At 40.6% G+C, this 17,791-nt stretch overlaps 1 protein-coding gene across 2 annotated transcripts in view; it reads left to right on the top strand.

The window, feature by feature from the left end:
• The first annotated feature begins 4,529 nt into the window (after positions 1 to 4,529).
• Positions 4,530 to 17,791, top strand: part of GABRB1 (gamma-aminobutyric acid type A receptor subunit beta1) — a 262,663-nt gene continuing 249,401 nt past the window's right edge. The window contains exons 1-3 of one of the 2 annotated variants that reach the window (XM_040965875.1): positions 4,530 to 4,693; positions 4,846 to 4,937; positions 5,341 to 5,408. In XM_040965875.1, the coding sequence (XP_040821809.1) occupies positions 4,614 to 4,693; positions 4,846 to 4,937; positions 5,341 to 5,408 (240 nt within the window). In that variant the 5' untranslated portion in view covers positions 4,530 to 4,613. Of the gene's footprint in view, positions 4,694 to 4,845; positions 4,938 to 5,340; positions 5,409 to 17,791 lie in introns of those variants that run through there. The other variant, XM_040965876.1, reaches the window with a different exon arrangement.

A 17,791-nucleotide genomic window follows, 5' to 3' on the forward strand; every position in this document is an offset into this window, starting at 1 on the left:
CATCACACATATTTGTCTATATAAGGTAAAGATTTACTTTTTCTCTCAATGTCTAATAAATGATTTCACAGTATTTATTGAATAGCTAGTGTTTTCTCACTTTTCCTAAAATAGAGAGCCATTTCTCAGCTCCTGATTTATTTGAATTATTTTGTCCTATCTCAACAGAATGCTCTACCAAGTACATATTCATTCAGTTTCCATAGTCCACAGTTTTGATACATCTCTTTTTAGTTTTTCCTTCATCCAATTTTTCTTGGCTTTTTGATTTTAGCCCTGACAATTGTATTTTAATGTTTAGGATTGACTTTTCAATTCCCATTTAAAATGTCAGAATTTTTATTCAAAATAATTATATTCCTACACTATATAGAGTTGACAACTTTCTATTGTGGAATATTCCTATTCACACATCTGGTGCATTTCCTATTAACATAGGCTTAGGATGTGTTGTCTACATTGGTCTGTACATCTGACCTCATTCATTTATTCCTGGAGATGCTGATGGTTTTTGTAGTTACTGCACTATAACAAATGTTCATTTTCTGCTTTCTTGTGGATATACTACTATGAATAAGAATATTAGTAAAATGTGTAAAGTTTGTTGAACGCAAGATATGTTCATCCTTGTTGGGTGCTGACTTTTAGGATTCTCCTTTTACCCACTGAGTTATCAGGAAAAAATCAAGTAGAAATGTGAGTGGCTTTCACTGCCAGCTTTACAAAATAAAAAGTGTTAATTCAGCTGAGCCTGGGAGGGGAAAAGTCTTAATGAATAGGATTGGTTGGGAAATAATTAAGCAATACACAGAAAGAAAGCTGACATTTTTAAGCCATAGAAAGATTTCAAAATGCATCTGGATATGGTTTCAAAGCAATCAATTATTTAACCGTTTCTTTTACTTATGTTACTTTTCTTTACTGACATTTAGCTCTAATACATTCTTTCCCAAATATCTATAAGCACACAGAGAGAATATCAAACCCAAAGCTTCTTTTATGTATTGAATTTGGCCAGCATGGTTGATAATTTCCTAACCCCAATGGATGCATCAAGGGACAAATTCCATGTCCAAAGTGACTGTATATATGATTTTGTTCGCTGATGTAGTATCAGCACTTGCTTCTGTTCCTGCTGCCTGGTACAAGTTCAGTCAGTACTTGAGGGATTGTTGAACGAGTAAGTAAAGGAAATCTCCACACATCTTATTTGCTACAAAGTGGCTCTTACAATAAGTTGTGCAACACAGAACTTCCAGACTTCATCATGGATTTAACAGTAAATCTACTCTGGGGCTAGGTACGGTAGCCTAGTGGCTGATAATCCTTGCCTTGCATGTGCCGAGATCCCATACGTGTGCCAGTTCTGATCCCTGCAGCCCCAGTTCCCATCCATCTCTGTGTTTGTGGTCTGGGAAAACTGTCAAGGACAGCCCAAAGCCTTGGGACCCTGCACCCCTGCATGGGAGACCCAGAAGGAACTCCTGGTTCCTGGGGTGGGATCAGCTCAACATTGGCTATGGTAGCCACTTGGGGAGAGAATCAGCAGATGGAAGATCTTCCTTTCTGTTTATCCTCCTCTCTGTATATCTGATTTTCCCAATAAAAATAAACAAATCATTTGAAACAAAAGAAAAACAAATTCTACTCCAAAATCTACTCTGTTGTCCATCATATAAACAGATTTATGTGAATTAAAATGACAGATTATGAAGGGGCTATCCTCTGGTGTCAGGAGAAGGAAACAGGGAGAGATAGGGGAAGGAGAGGGAAGAAACACTATTCCTACAAAACTGTATCATGAAAAATAATAATAATAAAAAACAAAATTAAAGAAGAAATATATTGACCTCCACTTAAAAAAATTAGAGAACCTGATTCAGAGGATTCCAGAAATGACTTGAGAGTTTAAGATTGTTGTAAGACTCACATAAGAAAATAAAACAAATATTTTTGTAGAATATCAAGTTCTGGAGCTGACACAATGGTATAGTAAGCTAATCCTTTGTTTGGGGTGCTGGCATCTCATATGGATGCTGCTTTGAGTCCTGGCTGTTCCATTTTCAATCCAGTTCTCTGCTACTGGCCTGGAAATGCACTTGAATATCATTTGTACACACCCACCCATAGACAGTTCATTCCCTAGGTTTCCCCTAAATTCTATAATTGTATATTTAACTATGTTACTAAAAATCCCCACTTGCATATCTAATTAGCATCTTAGCTATGTCCAAATCTGAAATTCCAAATGGCTGCCCATCCCCCAACAGAGAAAAGAATTACCATCTCTAAAAGTCTCTACCATGAAAGTTGGGAGCTCAAATTCTGAACCCATGTGGGAGAACCCGAGAAAGTCCTGATTCCCAACTTTACACTGGTCTAGCTCTGGCCATTTGGGGATGGAAGAATCTTTCTCTTTTCCTCTTTCTGGTAGAAATAGATAAACCTTAAAAAAAAAAAAAGTTCTATATCTGTCAACACCTGTAACATTCTTGAGATCATTTCAAGCATCCTCAACTCCCTACCCTCCTAATATTTCATATCTTACAGTGTGTATGTGTTGTATGTGTGTATCGGTCACAGTTGGGTGGGTTTAGAGATGAAATTAGATAATTTATATAATGTGCACAAAACTACCACATAATTGGCAAGCTGTCCCCACCTGCAGGACACGATGCTCAAATCCTGGACTGGGAATGCCAGGCTGCTAGCCCCCAGCTGCTGGCGCAAGAAACACATGGACACACATACTTGGTAGAAAAGAGTGCCCAATGCCCTTTATTTTACTCTCATATACATACCTTCTTCTCTAGGGGAAGGGGAGGGGTTTCCTGGAACTACTTATTTTCATTGAAGCAGGGAAGGAACTAATCATCTATATTGAAGCAGGGGAGGGACTAATTATTTGAATAGGAACAGGGGTGGAGGTTCTATTCTGCTTGCTCCACACAGGATGTTCTGGCCTAATACCCTGCTTGCTGTGGCCCTGCTTGCCCAAGGCAGGCTTTGCAATGCAACAGGCTGCCAGGTAGGCCAAGTCTAAGGCCCCTAAGTCTGTGGCTCCCAAGAGGAAGCAATACAGATTCAATCTTGCTGTTATTTTTCCAAAATGTTCTGAAACTCAAATAGGAGCCTGTCCCGTCCACACAAGTGCTCAGTGAGTTCCAGAAGCCTGACTGCAGACACAGGTCCTGCCTTGGCACGTGGCTTTTCCCTCCCCATACTGCTCTCATCCATGGTCCTTCCCTCCCCTCCTTCCTTTATCAACTGATCACTCACTCTGGAATCCGCGTTTGGGTATACTATGGTCTTCAAGCCTCTAGGATTTGACACCACCTGTTCCCTCTTTCAATTCATGCTTTTCCTCCCATCTTGTATCTAACCCCCTGCAAAAAAGTATTTGACACCACCCGTTCCCTCTTTCAATTCATGCTTTTCCTCCCATCTTTTATCTAACCCCCTCCAAAAACCGTTGTTTTCCTTCCACTGTCTCCCACTCTGAAAAGCATCTCTGTGACTCAGGCAGAATTTACAACCTTCCAGCCTCTTTTTAAGCTACCTGGACGGTCATGAATCCCACCAAGATTTTTGTCTCTCTTCCTGATTGCTCTGTGAATTTCTCTAGATTAGGAACCCCAGGTCAACTCTAAAGTTCCCAAATGCCTAGAATGGAGTGAGGACTTCTTTATGCGATTTAGAAGATGAACAAAAGCTGCCCCCCAGGGTCTCTTACCTAATATGTGCACAGTAACATTTGTCCAGGTGATTCAACGAATTGATTGTAAGTTGATTCAAAGCTTGCACCTGCAGAATCCCAACTTACAAGCTAACAGAGGTGACAGAATTGGGGAATTTCAGTACCTTGCACAGGCTGAGCAAGCTAACAGGGTAGCTACTGAATAAACACACGTTTCTAATGGGAACTGTCCAAGAAAAAAGGGACTTGGTTCAGGTGGCACTAAAGGATTGCCTACTCAGAGCCTCTGCCTTCCCCCCTCCCCTCACCTCCACCTGTTCCCAGGGAGAGACAAGGAGGAGTGAGGTGGGAAAACCAGGCAGGGGAGTGGGACGTCGGCCCTCCCCTTCCCAGCACCTCCTCCTCCCTCAGAGAAGGCCTGCACCGACCACACCAACCAGGGGACTTGAGCCTCCTGCGGCTCTTTCCCACTCCTTCTCTGGCTCTTCCTCTCCGCTCTGCGCCTCCACACTCCTCCTTCTCAGACCTCGGTGACTGCTAGGAAGGATGCCAGTCCTGGGCTGCCCGAGCCTGGGAGAGCAGTGAACCGGCGAATGAAAACCCCAGAGCCACGGCGGAGAGGAATCCAGTGGAGCAGCCTCCAGCGCTCCAGAAGTCTGTGTGCACTCGGCTGGGAACAGCAGGTTGTCCGCCACTACCCCGAGAACGCCGAGCTCCCCGAACAGGAACTTTAAAGGGAGTGAAATCTGTTGCCTGTTCCACTAAGGAATCCTGTTTGCCAGACACAAGGTGTCTTTTTGGTAGTGAGCACTCTCCGCGCATGCGCAGGTCCATTCGGGAATTACTGCCCAGCCGCGGACTAAGTTGCATTCCTTGAATCTTCGCAGAAAAGACAATTCTTTCATCAGAGTTAGTAATGTGGACAGCACAACATCGAGAGAGTCTGGGGCTCCTCTCTTTGCCTGTGATGATTGCCATGGTGTGTTGTGCACACAGGTGAGCCGCAGTTCTGAATCTCTTTGCTTTTCCATGCCTGCTGGATCATGTCTCTGTCATTCCCGGGGTAGGTGCCCCGGGTATCCCTTTTTCTAAATGTCTGCTCGCAGTTTGTGCTCGTTCTGAATGCGGTCTCCACTTCTCCCCTTCAGCGCCAACGAACCCAGCAACATGTCCTACGTGAAAGAGACGGTGGACAGATTGCTCAAAGGCTATGACATTCGCTTGCGTCCGGACTTCGGAGGTAATGTTTCATGTTATTTCAACCTGTAACCCATCCCTAGTTCCCACTGAAAATCAGCGATAAATGCGATTTTTTTTTTAAAGACAGGCGTGTGGCTTTTTAAGCATGCACTACGCCCTGGACACACACACACACGCACTCGCTGCCCAGACCCCCAGGCTCAGGTGCAGCAGCCCCGGGCTGAGCCTTCCTGCCCCGGCCGACACACCCTCTGCATAGTCACTGCATCACGCCTTTGCCCACACCTGTTTTCCCAGGCGGGCCCCTGCGGGGAGGTTCAGAGGGATGGAGTGGGGAGGGAGCCCTTTGGGAAGCTGGTGAGGCCGGCGGAGCCCCCCGCCCCGCCCCTGCCCTCGGACACTCCGGGAACGGGGTCCCTAATGCGGTCCCGCCTCGCCGGCAGGGCCCCCGGTGGACGTGGGGATGCGGATCGATGTCGCCAGCATCGATATGGTCTCCGAAGTGAACATGGTGAGTGTCTTACGCAGATGCGACAAGCCCCGTCCCCGTGTCCTCTGCGTCTCCCTGGCGGTCACCTCGCCCCTGGCCCCCGGGGGTCCCGCCCGGCGCGCGCCCCTCACTCGCCGGCACGCACAGCCCGCGGCCCTCTGGTTTGTATTTTGGACACACGCACGGACTACTGCGGTGTTCCGGAGGAAACGTGCTCGGCTCTATTTTGGGAAGGATGGGTGGCTGTTGCGCCGACTGATGGGTTGGGGAGGAGTCTGAGCGCTGGTGCGGCCGGGTTTCCCGGCGCGTGCGGGTGCGGAGGGCACCATCTGCCGGCCGCCTGCGGGAGGGTCCCCGCACGGGTGGGCTGCAGGACCCCACAGCTGGCCAACCCTGCGCGCCCGGGGTAGCCACAAGCGAACCGTCGGGGTTCCAGCCGGCCTCCTGGCGCCTTCAGGCCGTGGCACGCCTGTGGCTGGAGCAACAGGCGCAGAGAAAAGCTTGTTAGTAGGCAAAGTCCTCGGGCCTGGCTCCTGGGAGCCTTGGCGTGGTTCCCACGTGGAGGTTGATGAATTTGTCTTGTTGCATCTTGCAAATTCAAATGGAAGCAAAATGGATTGAGTTCTCTGGCTGTGTTGGACCCTTGACCCCTAAGCATCTTCGAAAAGACTGAAGACGGAATGGGGCAGGGAGGGAGTGCCTCGCGCAGCCTTTCCACCTGCCTGGTGACCCAACACTCTTGGATTTGTTTTTTGTTTTCTTCATGCTATTTGAAGCAAAATGGGTTGAAAACATAGCTGCCACTTCCTCTGATGGCTGCTTTAAGCACTGTGGGTAGCAGTTTTCTAGTTGTTGGAGTTTCTGACTGTTGCTTTGTGAAAGGCAGGGAGAAATGCCTGTTGCTTTTCTAGGATCAGTTACCCAGGGAACAGCTAGACCTAAGTGAGCCAAGTGCTGTTTTTAGTCCACAGAAGAAACAATGTTCTAGCAGCAAAAATGTAGACAGTCTGAATAATTAGAAGACCAAAACCTTTTGGATTTTAAAGCTTTATATCCACGTTTTGAGTTTTGATTTTTATTCTATTTCGATACGAGTGTGCCATTTTATTTTAATATGCACAAGTTTAAGATTTTTTTTGTTGCATTATATTTTTTTTTTTAGATTATTCCCAGGAAGAAATATTTATAGACTGTTGTATAGGACTAACATAAACCTTGGAGCATTACATTTTTGTATTTTCAAGCTGTAACTGCTACTATTTTGTGTAATTCATTTAAAATATGGTTTTAGTAAGACTTTCATTGTTTCACTGAAAGAAACCTGAGTTTGAAAGCACAGGGCACACAAATGAATATTTCTGTCTTGTCATAGATGTTTTATTTCAAACAGACGCACCATTTACATACTGTTGACATTCATGTTGACACCATACAGCAACCCAAACACATCATTTGCAAATATTCTGAGGATAATGTAGACCTAGGCAGGTTGTATCTAATCCATGTGGGTTCAATTGGACAAATTATCCAATGAATTTGTTTAACAAGTCATATCATCTAGTTAAATAATGCTATTTCTTGTTACAGAAATTTATTTTAGTACCTAGTAAGCCACCAGATACATTCATAAAACAATGATTCAAAAAGCAGAAACAGCAAAGGGTAACTTTAAAATAGTCTACCTTGCTCTAGCAGTCTTCACACTGTTTAGAATTTCCAAAAATAAGTAATTCTAATTTATTCACATAAACCTTTCTACTTAAAAAATGTAGCTGAATATATACATTGCCATTAATCAGAGTAACTGCAATAGAAAGCTCCAAATAACCACTTTTTAATTAAATCCATACATTGAAAGAATTGACACTTCTTCCTAATGATTGCGTAGTACTGTTTCATGATGGCAGCAATGTATATATGCACTTGATTTTAAAAATACCTATGAAATAATTAAGACATTGATATATATTCTATAAAATAGCCATTATTTTTTCACTATGCTGTTAAAGACATTCTGTGCAAATAGAAACCATTGAAAATTGAAAGCTAAAGCTTAATTTACTTTTTCTTCCTTCTCTTTCATTTTAATGAGAGGTGCTGACACCATTCAAAAACATTTTTTTCCTTCTCTCACCTATGAGAAAGCACTGTAATAAGCTCAAAATAACTTTATGCAAAATGGAAACAAGGAAAAAATATTCTTTTCCTGCAAAGAATAAGAAAATTGTTTGCAATATCTTTGGTTTTCAATAATGTAAATTGGGTTGAAAGACTATGAAAAATAATGTTCATTTCTTTTTATACTATGTGGTTTTCATTCCTCCAGTAGGCATTGCCATTTGGAATTATTTAACAAGGAACATTTTGTCAAAATTGACAAAAATGAGAATGAGCAAGAACTGAATTTTTTTTAAGAAATAGCAAGTTCAAAAATTAACAGATTTAAATCTTTTGTGTTTTGTGCATTACCATTATTACCCATTTCATGGTTGGAAGCATAATTAGGTTAATGTGTTTGAGAAACAGGTCCTGTGAATTTTTGTTCATTTTCTGCGCTACCCCAAATGTGTGTGTATAACACTGTTTATACACATGTATAACTTTGTAACACTGTTTTAAAGACTAATGTCACCTCAAGATTTTTATGTTTCATGTCCTTTGGATTATAAACTTTCCCCAAAATGAAGGGACAGGGAAGAAAGCATCTGCTCGAGTTAAGAATCCCTATAATTGCAAGCATCACTGGTTCTGAGCAGAGGATGCGAAAAGTGAAAAGATATACTGCTGCAGAATATACATATATTTGTTGATCTTGCTTTGATAGGACATGTACCAAATTTAGAAAAAAAATGTATTTGACAGCCAAACATTTTTTTCAGGCAATAATCTTGATTATCGTACAAAGGATATTCCTTTTGATAACATGGGATATATGATGTGTGTGGTAGAGACTATACATACTATTATCGTTTTCAGAATCATCATCTAAATAAGCTGCTGTGGTTTCCACTTATCGTATAATAAATTCTTCAAAATTTCTATTTCTACCAACAATACTCATATGCATGCCTGCATGCACACACACACGGAGACTGACTAAAGATGAACAGGAAGCAGTTGGAGCGAAAGGAGAGAACAGTTCCCAGGAATTGTTCTTCAAGTAACCACTGACATCTGCTACTATCAAGTGAATAAAACGTAGGCAGTAGTAGGCCAGTTTCCTTCTTGAGTGGTAACTTAGGGAAGCCTGGTATTAACTGCCTGCAAACGAGTGCTCTATTCTCTTATTTCAGATCCCAACAACTAGCTACTTCTCCCTATTCCAGAGAGGATTCTAAACATTGCTAGGAGTCTTACACAGCTCTGTGTCCCCTGATCTGAAAGCATCATGGTCCCAGAGACCCCCCACCAGGAGACTTTATATCCAGTGAGCTCTCACTGAAAGTAGGACTGAATTTCCGGACATTGCCATTGAGAGATAGTCATGTACCCATTGTTTCTTCCCTTCTTTGGTGAAAGAGTTGATGCAACAGCAAAAGCACTTACAGGTTTTACAATTAACAGTGACAATGGCATGTGAAGCAAACATGAGCCAATTTTATAAACAGTGGCTGGGGAGGGGGAACACATTCAATTTTCCAAATAGCTGCTTTAAGTTTCACTATTGTTTTCATGCTCATATTTTCTTCCAGAAGTTTCTGGTACACACTTGTGTTATATCCAATTACCATCACCGTGGCGACTCAAAACAGTAATCTTTGACAGAATACAGTTTTCATATCCACTTGCTTAAACTAGTGCTTCTCAATTTTTAAGGTACGCATGAATTATTTTTGGGAATTTGTTATACTAAAAATTTGGAATCCAAGGCATTGGGCATGTGGAGGCTGGAATTCTGCCTTTCCCCCCAAGTGACATCCATTGCTGGTGTGTGTCTCAAGGGAGTGGAGCATTAGCTTAAGATGTAGTTATATTATGAAGTCAATAATTTTTTTTCTCTTGAATTGCCCTAGAAATGTTATAGTATTTCAAGATTCCAAAGTAAGTTTCAAATTAATTCTCAGGTAGTTAAACAGCTAACATTGCTGTGAGTTTAGTAATTGGCAGGGGGCCACAGGGCAAGGGTTAAGAGCCTGGGTGACAGAGCTCCACTTAAACTGACTGGTAGGTGCTCTTCCTAGGCTTATCCCTACTTGGGAATCAGTTTGTCTTAGACAATGTATGTCAATGCTCATGAAATGAACCTACACAGGAAATTATCTTAGCTAGCTCCCCAAATTAAGAAGAACCTGTGAAATAGCCTAAACTTACTCTCTGCTATTTGTAAATTCTGAGGTTGTAATACAATTTCCTTTGCAAACAGAGCAAATGGGTCAGTACCACTTAAAGTAAGAACCGATATCAGCAGCTAGATGAAGATAAAAAATGTTTCTCTTACATGAGTAATTAGTCCAGCCCTTGTTTTTTTCATGGGATGAGTTGCAAAGGGGAGACCTGCTTTTTGCTTTTCTCTTTGGAGGCAGCAGAAGTCACCTTAAAGCAAGCTATCCGGCATTGGATGAACCTGAATTTACATTTGAAAGTTTGTCATCTTTGGATTACAGGACCAGATTGGACAGTGAAGTGTGTAATATGATGGTACTAAATAGCAATATTTATGGAGTATTTCACATGTGTGAAGCATAGTTATCTACTGTATATTAATTACTTATTTTAATATTTCATTTAAGGCTGTGACTTTCTTATCCCCCGTTACAGATAAAAAAAAAAAAATTGAAGCTGATAGGTGGAGAAACTTGACAGAAATTAGATAACTTGTAAGTTACATAACTCAAAAATGGTAGAGCCAAGATTTGAAAACCAGGGAGCCTGTTTCCAGGGCTTTCTTTTTATGTATCAGAGGAGTAAAAAATAACATGCTTCCAGGGGCCAGTGTTGCAGAGCAGTGGGTAAGATCATCCCTTGCTTCACCCACATCCCATATCAGAATTGTGGTTGAGTCCTTGCTGCTATGCTTCCGATTCAGCTTCCTGCCGATGTGCTTGGGAAGACAGTAGATGATCCAAGTTCTTGGATGCCTGCCACCTGTAGGAGAGAACAGGGTGGGGAGTTCCTGACTCCTGGCTTCAACTTGGTCCAGCCCTTGGTGTTGCGGTCATTTTGGGAGTGAACCAGCAGCTGGAAGATCTCTCTGTGATTCTTTCCCTCTTTTGTCTTTATATCCTATAGATATATCTTTTATAGGGAGATATTTTCATTAAATGGTTTTAGACCTTCAAGGTGTAGTGTGACTTTCTTCTCCCTCAGGCTTCTCCTCTGTAAAATTTAGGTATTATTTGTTAAATCTTCTTGTTCATCTAGTCCACAAGAAATGCTTAAATTTTAAAGGCTTGCAGACGGCATCAAAATCAAGAATCATCTTCTCTGTCATATTCCTAAATCCCGTTCTGTCTCATTCCATTTTATTTTTCTGGTAGGTGAGTCAGTTGACAAGCACTTATTGGGCTCCCACTGAGTGCAAACTATGACATTCTCCTGAGCACACTGCAGTAATGATTGTGTGCAATCTGGGGCCTCTTGAGTCATCATTTTAATTGGTGGTGGCATTATCATCCAACTTTTTCTTCCTTAAACACATTTGAGAAGACAGCAACCATAAATGCTAGTTCAATCCTCTTCGAAATGAAACTTCACTGGTGCCTGTTTTACATTACATTCACATTAGAACCAAAATCCAACAAATTCTTCTTAACTTGTACTGTCCAGATAGAAATTTCAGCTGGAAATGCTGCATCTCTACTACTAAACTAAGTACAACATGTCAGAAGTTTATGTCAAATAGAAGTAAACTGTTATATTTCAAGATCGGGTACCCACAAGGATTTGCTGACCTCCCTTTAAATAGTTCCCTGATGTTGCTTGAATGGCGAGAGGGTAGAACCAGGGTGTTTCTCTCAGCTGCATTTCCTATAACTTCTCCAAGTTTTTGATGCATTTTGCTTTGTCAAATCCCCCTGATTGCATTATGACACCCTTAAAGCTTACAAAGACCTGGTGTTTGAGTTCAGTGGGTTACGTCACTCTGTGACAGGTGGACTCTCAGTTACTCTGACTTCCTACCCAGCTCCCTGTGAAGGCACTCGGAAGGCAGTGGATGACGGTCTCGGTCCTTGGGTCCCTGCCACCCCTGTGAGAGAATCCAGAGAGCGTTCCTAATATTGGCCTATGCCCAGGCTGTTGTGGGCAGTTGAAGAGTAGAAGATATTCATTCATATTCTCTCTCTCTTTAGCTATCGCTCTTACTCTCTCTGCCATTATCTCCCTCATTTGGTCATTCTACCTTTCAAATAAATAGATGACTGAATAAGCAAACAGTAATAAATATTAACATATACACATGTATGAATAAAATCTTGCATGACTGAGGAAGGCAAATGTTTCAAAAGAAAAATGAGGGGTTTCACTATTTCCAATTGATTTAAGTTTCAGTAGAAGGACTCAAATGACAGATGCATACTTAGTTAATAGGAGCGTGAATTGTTTATAGAAAAGTTGGTGAAATGACAATGTGTGGTCTTACCCATAACTTATGAGAGCTTTGAGCCTTATTTTTCATAAAATGTTGAGTTTCAACAAGTCTGAAGTTTAGAATACCTCTGTTTTCTATGCAGCTGATTGTACATTAAAAAAAACACACACCTTAACTTTTATCTATTGAAAGGAAAGGGGGAAAGTTAATGCTAGTATTTAACAATCTACTACTCAGTACCTGGAAGACCTGCTTGAAAAGACTTTACATTTAGCCAGTAGTGATAACTTAACAAAAAGGTTGAGAGATACCTTTGTTTAATATGCCCAGTTGCACGTTCTATATTCCTCATGGGCCTTCCCTAAACAAACTAATAATTTACCTACTTCTGCCCCACATATCTCCAATAAAACCTGTTTTTTTTAATTGTTATTTTAAGATGAAGATTTTCCAAGAGTATTCCTTCAGTAACTGGTAAATAAAAGACACGCAGTCCTTGTCCTTGTGAAATTTATAGTTTTAGAAATTATTTAAACTCTCTAATTTTGGATTAAATATTTTTTCCCTTTGAGATAAAGACACACATTGTTTTATTGATCTTGTGATGTTTCTGTTCAATACATACTTTTGGAGTACCCAATCTAAACTAAATCCTGAACTAGGTATTAGGGATGGGAATGCATATAACTTGGACAAGTTTCCTGCCACCCAAGCTTGGCCAATGTGAAGGTGAATGCACATATAACTAGTTATTTAAAAATGGCTTTGCAGGTGGCATGATAGAGACACGTATACAGAGGATCTTATGGAAATGTAAAGAAGTAGTTTCTAAAGCACAGGGAAGGGTTTGTGTCTGAAATGGGTATGAAGAGGGAATAGCAGTTATCAGCTCTGTGGAAGCTACAGATGGGAGCAAAGACCTTCCAAGTGAAGTGAAGGACACAAACATGCCTGAAAACAGCATGGGGTGTTCCAAGCACTCCCACTCACTTCTGTGAGGACTTACAGGGCACAGGGAGGATTGTCAAAATACCAGACTGAGCATTAGAAGCAAGGTGTTTGACATTGTTATTGAATGTTCTCACTGTGTGAAAATAAGTCTGCATAAACACAAATTGGTTGGTATGAGCACTGATCATTTCTGGGATACTCAAGAAATGTGTAAAAAGTTTTACCTCTTGAATGCCAAACAATATATGTGAAAAAATACATGATGCTTTTCTATGCCTTTTCATAGCATTGGATTCACAAATATTCCACAAGGGGACTCCAAAATTCTAGAAAAAATGGAATTAACCTATTTGTTTTTCTGGTACAAATGCCTTTTGAAATCCATGAATACAGAATACCATGGCATTTTAGCTTTGCAAAGAGAGTTTCCTGCTAATATACCAAGGGTGGCAAGAAAAGATGGTCTGATAACTGGGTGACTGTTACCTGTGTGGGAGACCCAGACAGAATTCCAGACTCCTGACGTCAGCCCATCCAACTAAATGCTGGCTGTTTTACACATTTGGGGAAGAAAGTGGTAGATAAAAATTTTATTTTCTCTTTCTCTCATTCTCTCTTCTCCCTCACTTCCTCCTCCTCCTCTTTCTCCCCACGCTCTGACATTCTGCATTTCAAATCTCAAAATAAAAATGAAAGTTTACAGACTGTGAGATGATGCTGTATCACCTATACTAAGGAAACGTATCATAATTTCTGAAATGCAGAAAGCTGTAAAGCACTTAACAGACATATAACGTATTTCAGTTAGATTGTTCTTAGAGCTGTGTGGAGATTGAAGTAGAGATGGTTAAAGTTGAACACAGAAGTCTAGATGATGGTAATTGACTCTACTATTCAGTGGCCTTAGGAGAAGAAAATGAGGATAAAAATCATATTCAACAAAGAAAAATCGGGTATTTAGCGATTGACTGAATGCTAGAGGTTAGAGAGAAAATGAATTCCAAATGACTTCTCACATTCCATGTCAAGTTACTGGCATGCAACATATGAAATACGAAAGGTTAGATTTTTTTTTCCTTCTTGTTGCTGAGTGGATTGATCAGGGAAGTCTCTAGGAGTGAAGATCAGTTGAATTGAAGGGTTTTTCTTTTTCTTTCTTTCTTTCTTTCTTTTTTTTTTTTTTTTTGGAGAGTGGGTTATCTTTACTGAAACATTTGTCGAAAGTTCCGGTCCTTATGCATTTCAACCCTCTGTGACTCATAGAGAGTTTTAGTCTTATGATTTATTATTTTCAAGGAAATGATAAACAGTTGTTTAATTAAGAGAACCAGTTTTGTGATTTCTATAGAGACAGTTGAGGACATTCATTTGGACTCCTACCTGTGCTCAGAACAACTTCCCATGTCTGTGTCTGCTGTCTGTGTCTGCTGCCTGTTCCCTGCACCTTCTCTTTGACCTGTTCTTCAATCTGCTGGAAGTCCTGTTTCTTCCATGAAGTCTTTCCTGTAATCATGTCTGAGAAGATTTTGGTGAAGACATAGTATCTGGGGCATATGCACAAATTAGTACTCTGACAAGATAAAAGACACAGTAGAGCTTGTTAAAATTGCTTATTTATTTTTTTACCTGAAAGATGGAGAGAGGCATACTGACAGAAAGGACTTGAATGTGTTGGTTCCCCCCTGAGACCCACAACAGCCAGGGCTGGGCTAGGCTAAATGCAGGACTACAGAACCCCAGCTCTGTCTCTCACATGGATGGCAGGGACCCAGATGCTTGAGCCATCATCCACTGTCTCTCAGAATTCACCTTAGTGGGGAGCTCGATCAGGAGCAGACAAACAGGGACTTGAACCACACATTTGGATGTAAAGTGAGAATGTCTCCATCAGTCACTTAGTAACTGTTGCACCAAATATGCAGCCCTCAGCATAATTTAAGAAATATCCATACATATATTTCCAATTCACCTGAATTTACCTCTGTCTGCCTCTGTGTGCTCCAGGAAATTTAGGATTCTAATCTTTAGATAGTTCTTAACATATTATCAAGACTAATAATGGCAATTTTTAGAATTATAAAATGCATTTTGGAGTCAGAAAAAAGTAATAATAGTAGTTAAGATGTTTTAATTCAGAAATTAATAATTCTCCATCAAGTGTACCTTACATTATTTGTCTATAATTTTCTTTTATTTCAACTGTGAGGCATGAGCTGTTCCCATAGAAACAGCTTCATCACATGGCATGCCAGATTCACAAATACAGAATCACTTCATGACAAATATCAGCAGCTATGTGGGTGCGTGCACACACACACACACACACACACACACACACACACACACACACACGCGCGCGCGCGTGCACACACACAGACACACACAGACTTCTCATCCTTTATACAAAAAAGTCATTTTAAAAATTTTCTGAGGCTATTTTATTGCCACCTAGACTACCAATATTTCTAGACATATTTGATTTTTAAAATTTCAAGTGCAAATAAAGATTAAAATTTTTTTTGTAGTAATAAATTTTTGTAGGATAATTTGGTGACTGCAAAGCAAATGGCCTTTAAAAAGAAGGAAAATAAAGCAAAAAGGAGTGTGTAGAATACACTTTGCCTGCCAATCTAGAAAGGTTTTAAAGTGATAGCTATATTTAAAGAAAAGCAAAAGCTTTACTGAATGTGAAAATAAAAAGTAAAATCAGTTGAAACTAAAAATACGAGAGTTCAAAAAAGTTTTTAAAAAACAATTAGAAAATGTCAGTTTTGGCAGAAAAATTTTGAAATACATAGGAACAGTCTTCAGAAAGTTCACGTAAAGTATAAGTTCTAAAATATATTTTTTTAAAATTGCCCCAAAAGTAACCTACTTTTAAATTCTATTTCTATTAACTTTTTGAAATGTTCTTGTGTGTGTATACTTGATGTATGTGTAGGTAATATCTACCTATATACATTTAACCATTTTTGGCAAAATTACATCCCTGCTGCTACATAGTATGTTTGCTTCAAAATGTCAACTTTTGTCTGAAAGGTCCACATCTACTCAGCAACTTACTGCAACCAGTAAATGTGATAACCCAACCTCCACACTGAATGGTCCTGGAAGACTGCCAGCACTGGCATCGTCACTCTTCCATACCTGCCACTGCCACACACTGTTCAGCATGTCCCGAAAAAGTAATTGGCAAAACAAAAATCTCAGAGAGCTGCTGAACCGAGGCTGGTGAATAGAGACAAAAAAGATTAACAAGGTTAATGCTAGCTGAAAGCTTCTAGCTTACTCTGGGGAAATTTTTGAAGTTTTGGGAATGAAAGAAAGAGGACATGATGGAAAATTTGGAGAGTGAAACATATTCATAATGGTGGGAAGGCAGATTCAAAGATTGGTGTGTTGTTGATGCGTATCTTCTTTATACCTACACAGACACCACTTTGGGAAACGCCACCACAAGTTGTATTGTCATAAAGTTTGAAAATTTTGGCATGACTTGGTTCTGCAAATTTGCAGAAGGGAGTGACTTCCAAAATATCACTGTCTGAGGTCTGCCTCAATGTGTTCTAAGTAACTCTTTCACATAAATATACTTGAGTAATGAAGTTTTTGCGTAATCATTTGCTTGCTGTCCATCAGTGAGGGACTTGGTGCACAGAGCCAATAGTCATACCTACAGCCTACTGACTGATGGTCAATAGTTAAATTTTGTTAACAGCAAAAGACTTTTAAAGACTGAGGGTCGCATAGGCAAGGAAGAAGGAGGTAGTCTATGTGCTAGCATGCAAGGGGAGTCAATCAGCAGATAATGTGTTCTTAGGTTATTATTGTTTAAAAGCATAAAGGAGAAGAAGCACTCCTTTGATCTGCTATTGCTGACGTTTTGTTGGGGCTTTTAACTGTTCGGGATCTTACTCTGTTAGCTTTGCCTTCAGACCAGGGAAGGCCTCCCCAAGAAGCCATTGAATGTTATCAGGACAAATAGATGCTGGACTCAATGCTGGGTGTGTGCTTGCAATGAAGGAATCTCAACTGAACTTGAACTGTGGTTATGCCCCATGGGGTGAGGATTGTGGGAGGAGTGGGGGAAATCCAAGCACCTATAAAACTGTATCACATAATACAATGGTATTAACAATAAAAAAAAAAAATAAATAAATAAAAGGAAAAAAAAAAGCTTGAGGATTGAGGAGTTCCTGAGCCCAAGCTCTCCTGTTTCGACTCCTCAGCACCGTTGCCATAATTCCTGGAGCTTTATCATGGATTTGCAGCTGATTACCGTTCTACATGTGTGAGGTCCTCTCCTAATTGTCTTCCTGCAAGGGAGTTCTTGTGCCTCTGTTTTCCCCTTCCGACTGCTTCAAGACTTTTGTCCTGAATTCTTGGATCTTCTCACAAGATTACAGTTGGTTACAGTTCTACAATGGTGAGGTTTCTTGTGTAGATTTGTTTTCCCACAGTTGTCATTCTACTTTTCCACATTGTTAAAGGATTTATGAGGCATATGTGAGGCAAAACTCAAGGGGATTTCACTTTTTGAATACATTTACCATGTTGAGTCACACTCAGGGATGTTTAGTTTTTGAATCAATATATCGGACACTCTTGGCAGAATAGGTAGGGAGCATATACAGCAGGTAATTTCTGGCTAACTAGTAAGGCATCATTTGGAAATGCCACTATTTCAATGTGATATCCATTTTAATTCCTGCTGAAATGCAAATAACTATGACAGAGATAAAAAAGCAGTGCTCATTTTCATTCCTGTGTTCATAGCAAAATATGAAGGCATGTTGAATGACAGAACAGGGTTGTCTCTGCACACAGACTAGCAAAGGGATTGCAGAGATAAGAAGCTGGAGTTACATCCACACCTCTCCCACGCCCCAAATCAGTTGTTTCCTGGGACTGGGAGCTGATATGA

This window comes from Ochotona curzoniae, unplaced genomic scaffold, assembly GCF_017591425.1.
Source record: "Ochotona curzoniae isolate NIBS_2020 unplaced genomic scaffold, NIBS_Ocur_1.0 scaffold_4505, whole genome shotgun sequence".
In the NCBI taxonomy this organism is placed as follows: Eukaryota; Metazoa; Chordata; class Mammalia; order Lagomorpha; family Ochotonidae; genus Ochotona; species Ochotona curzoniae.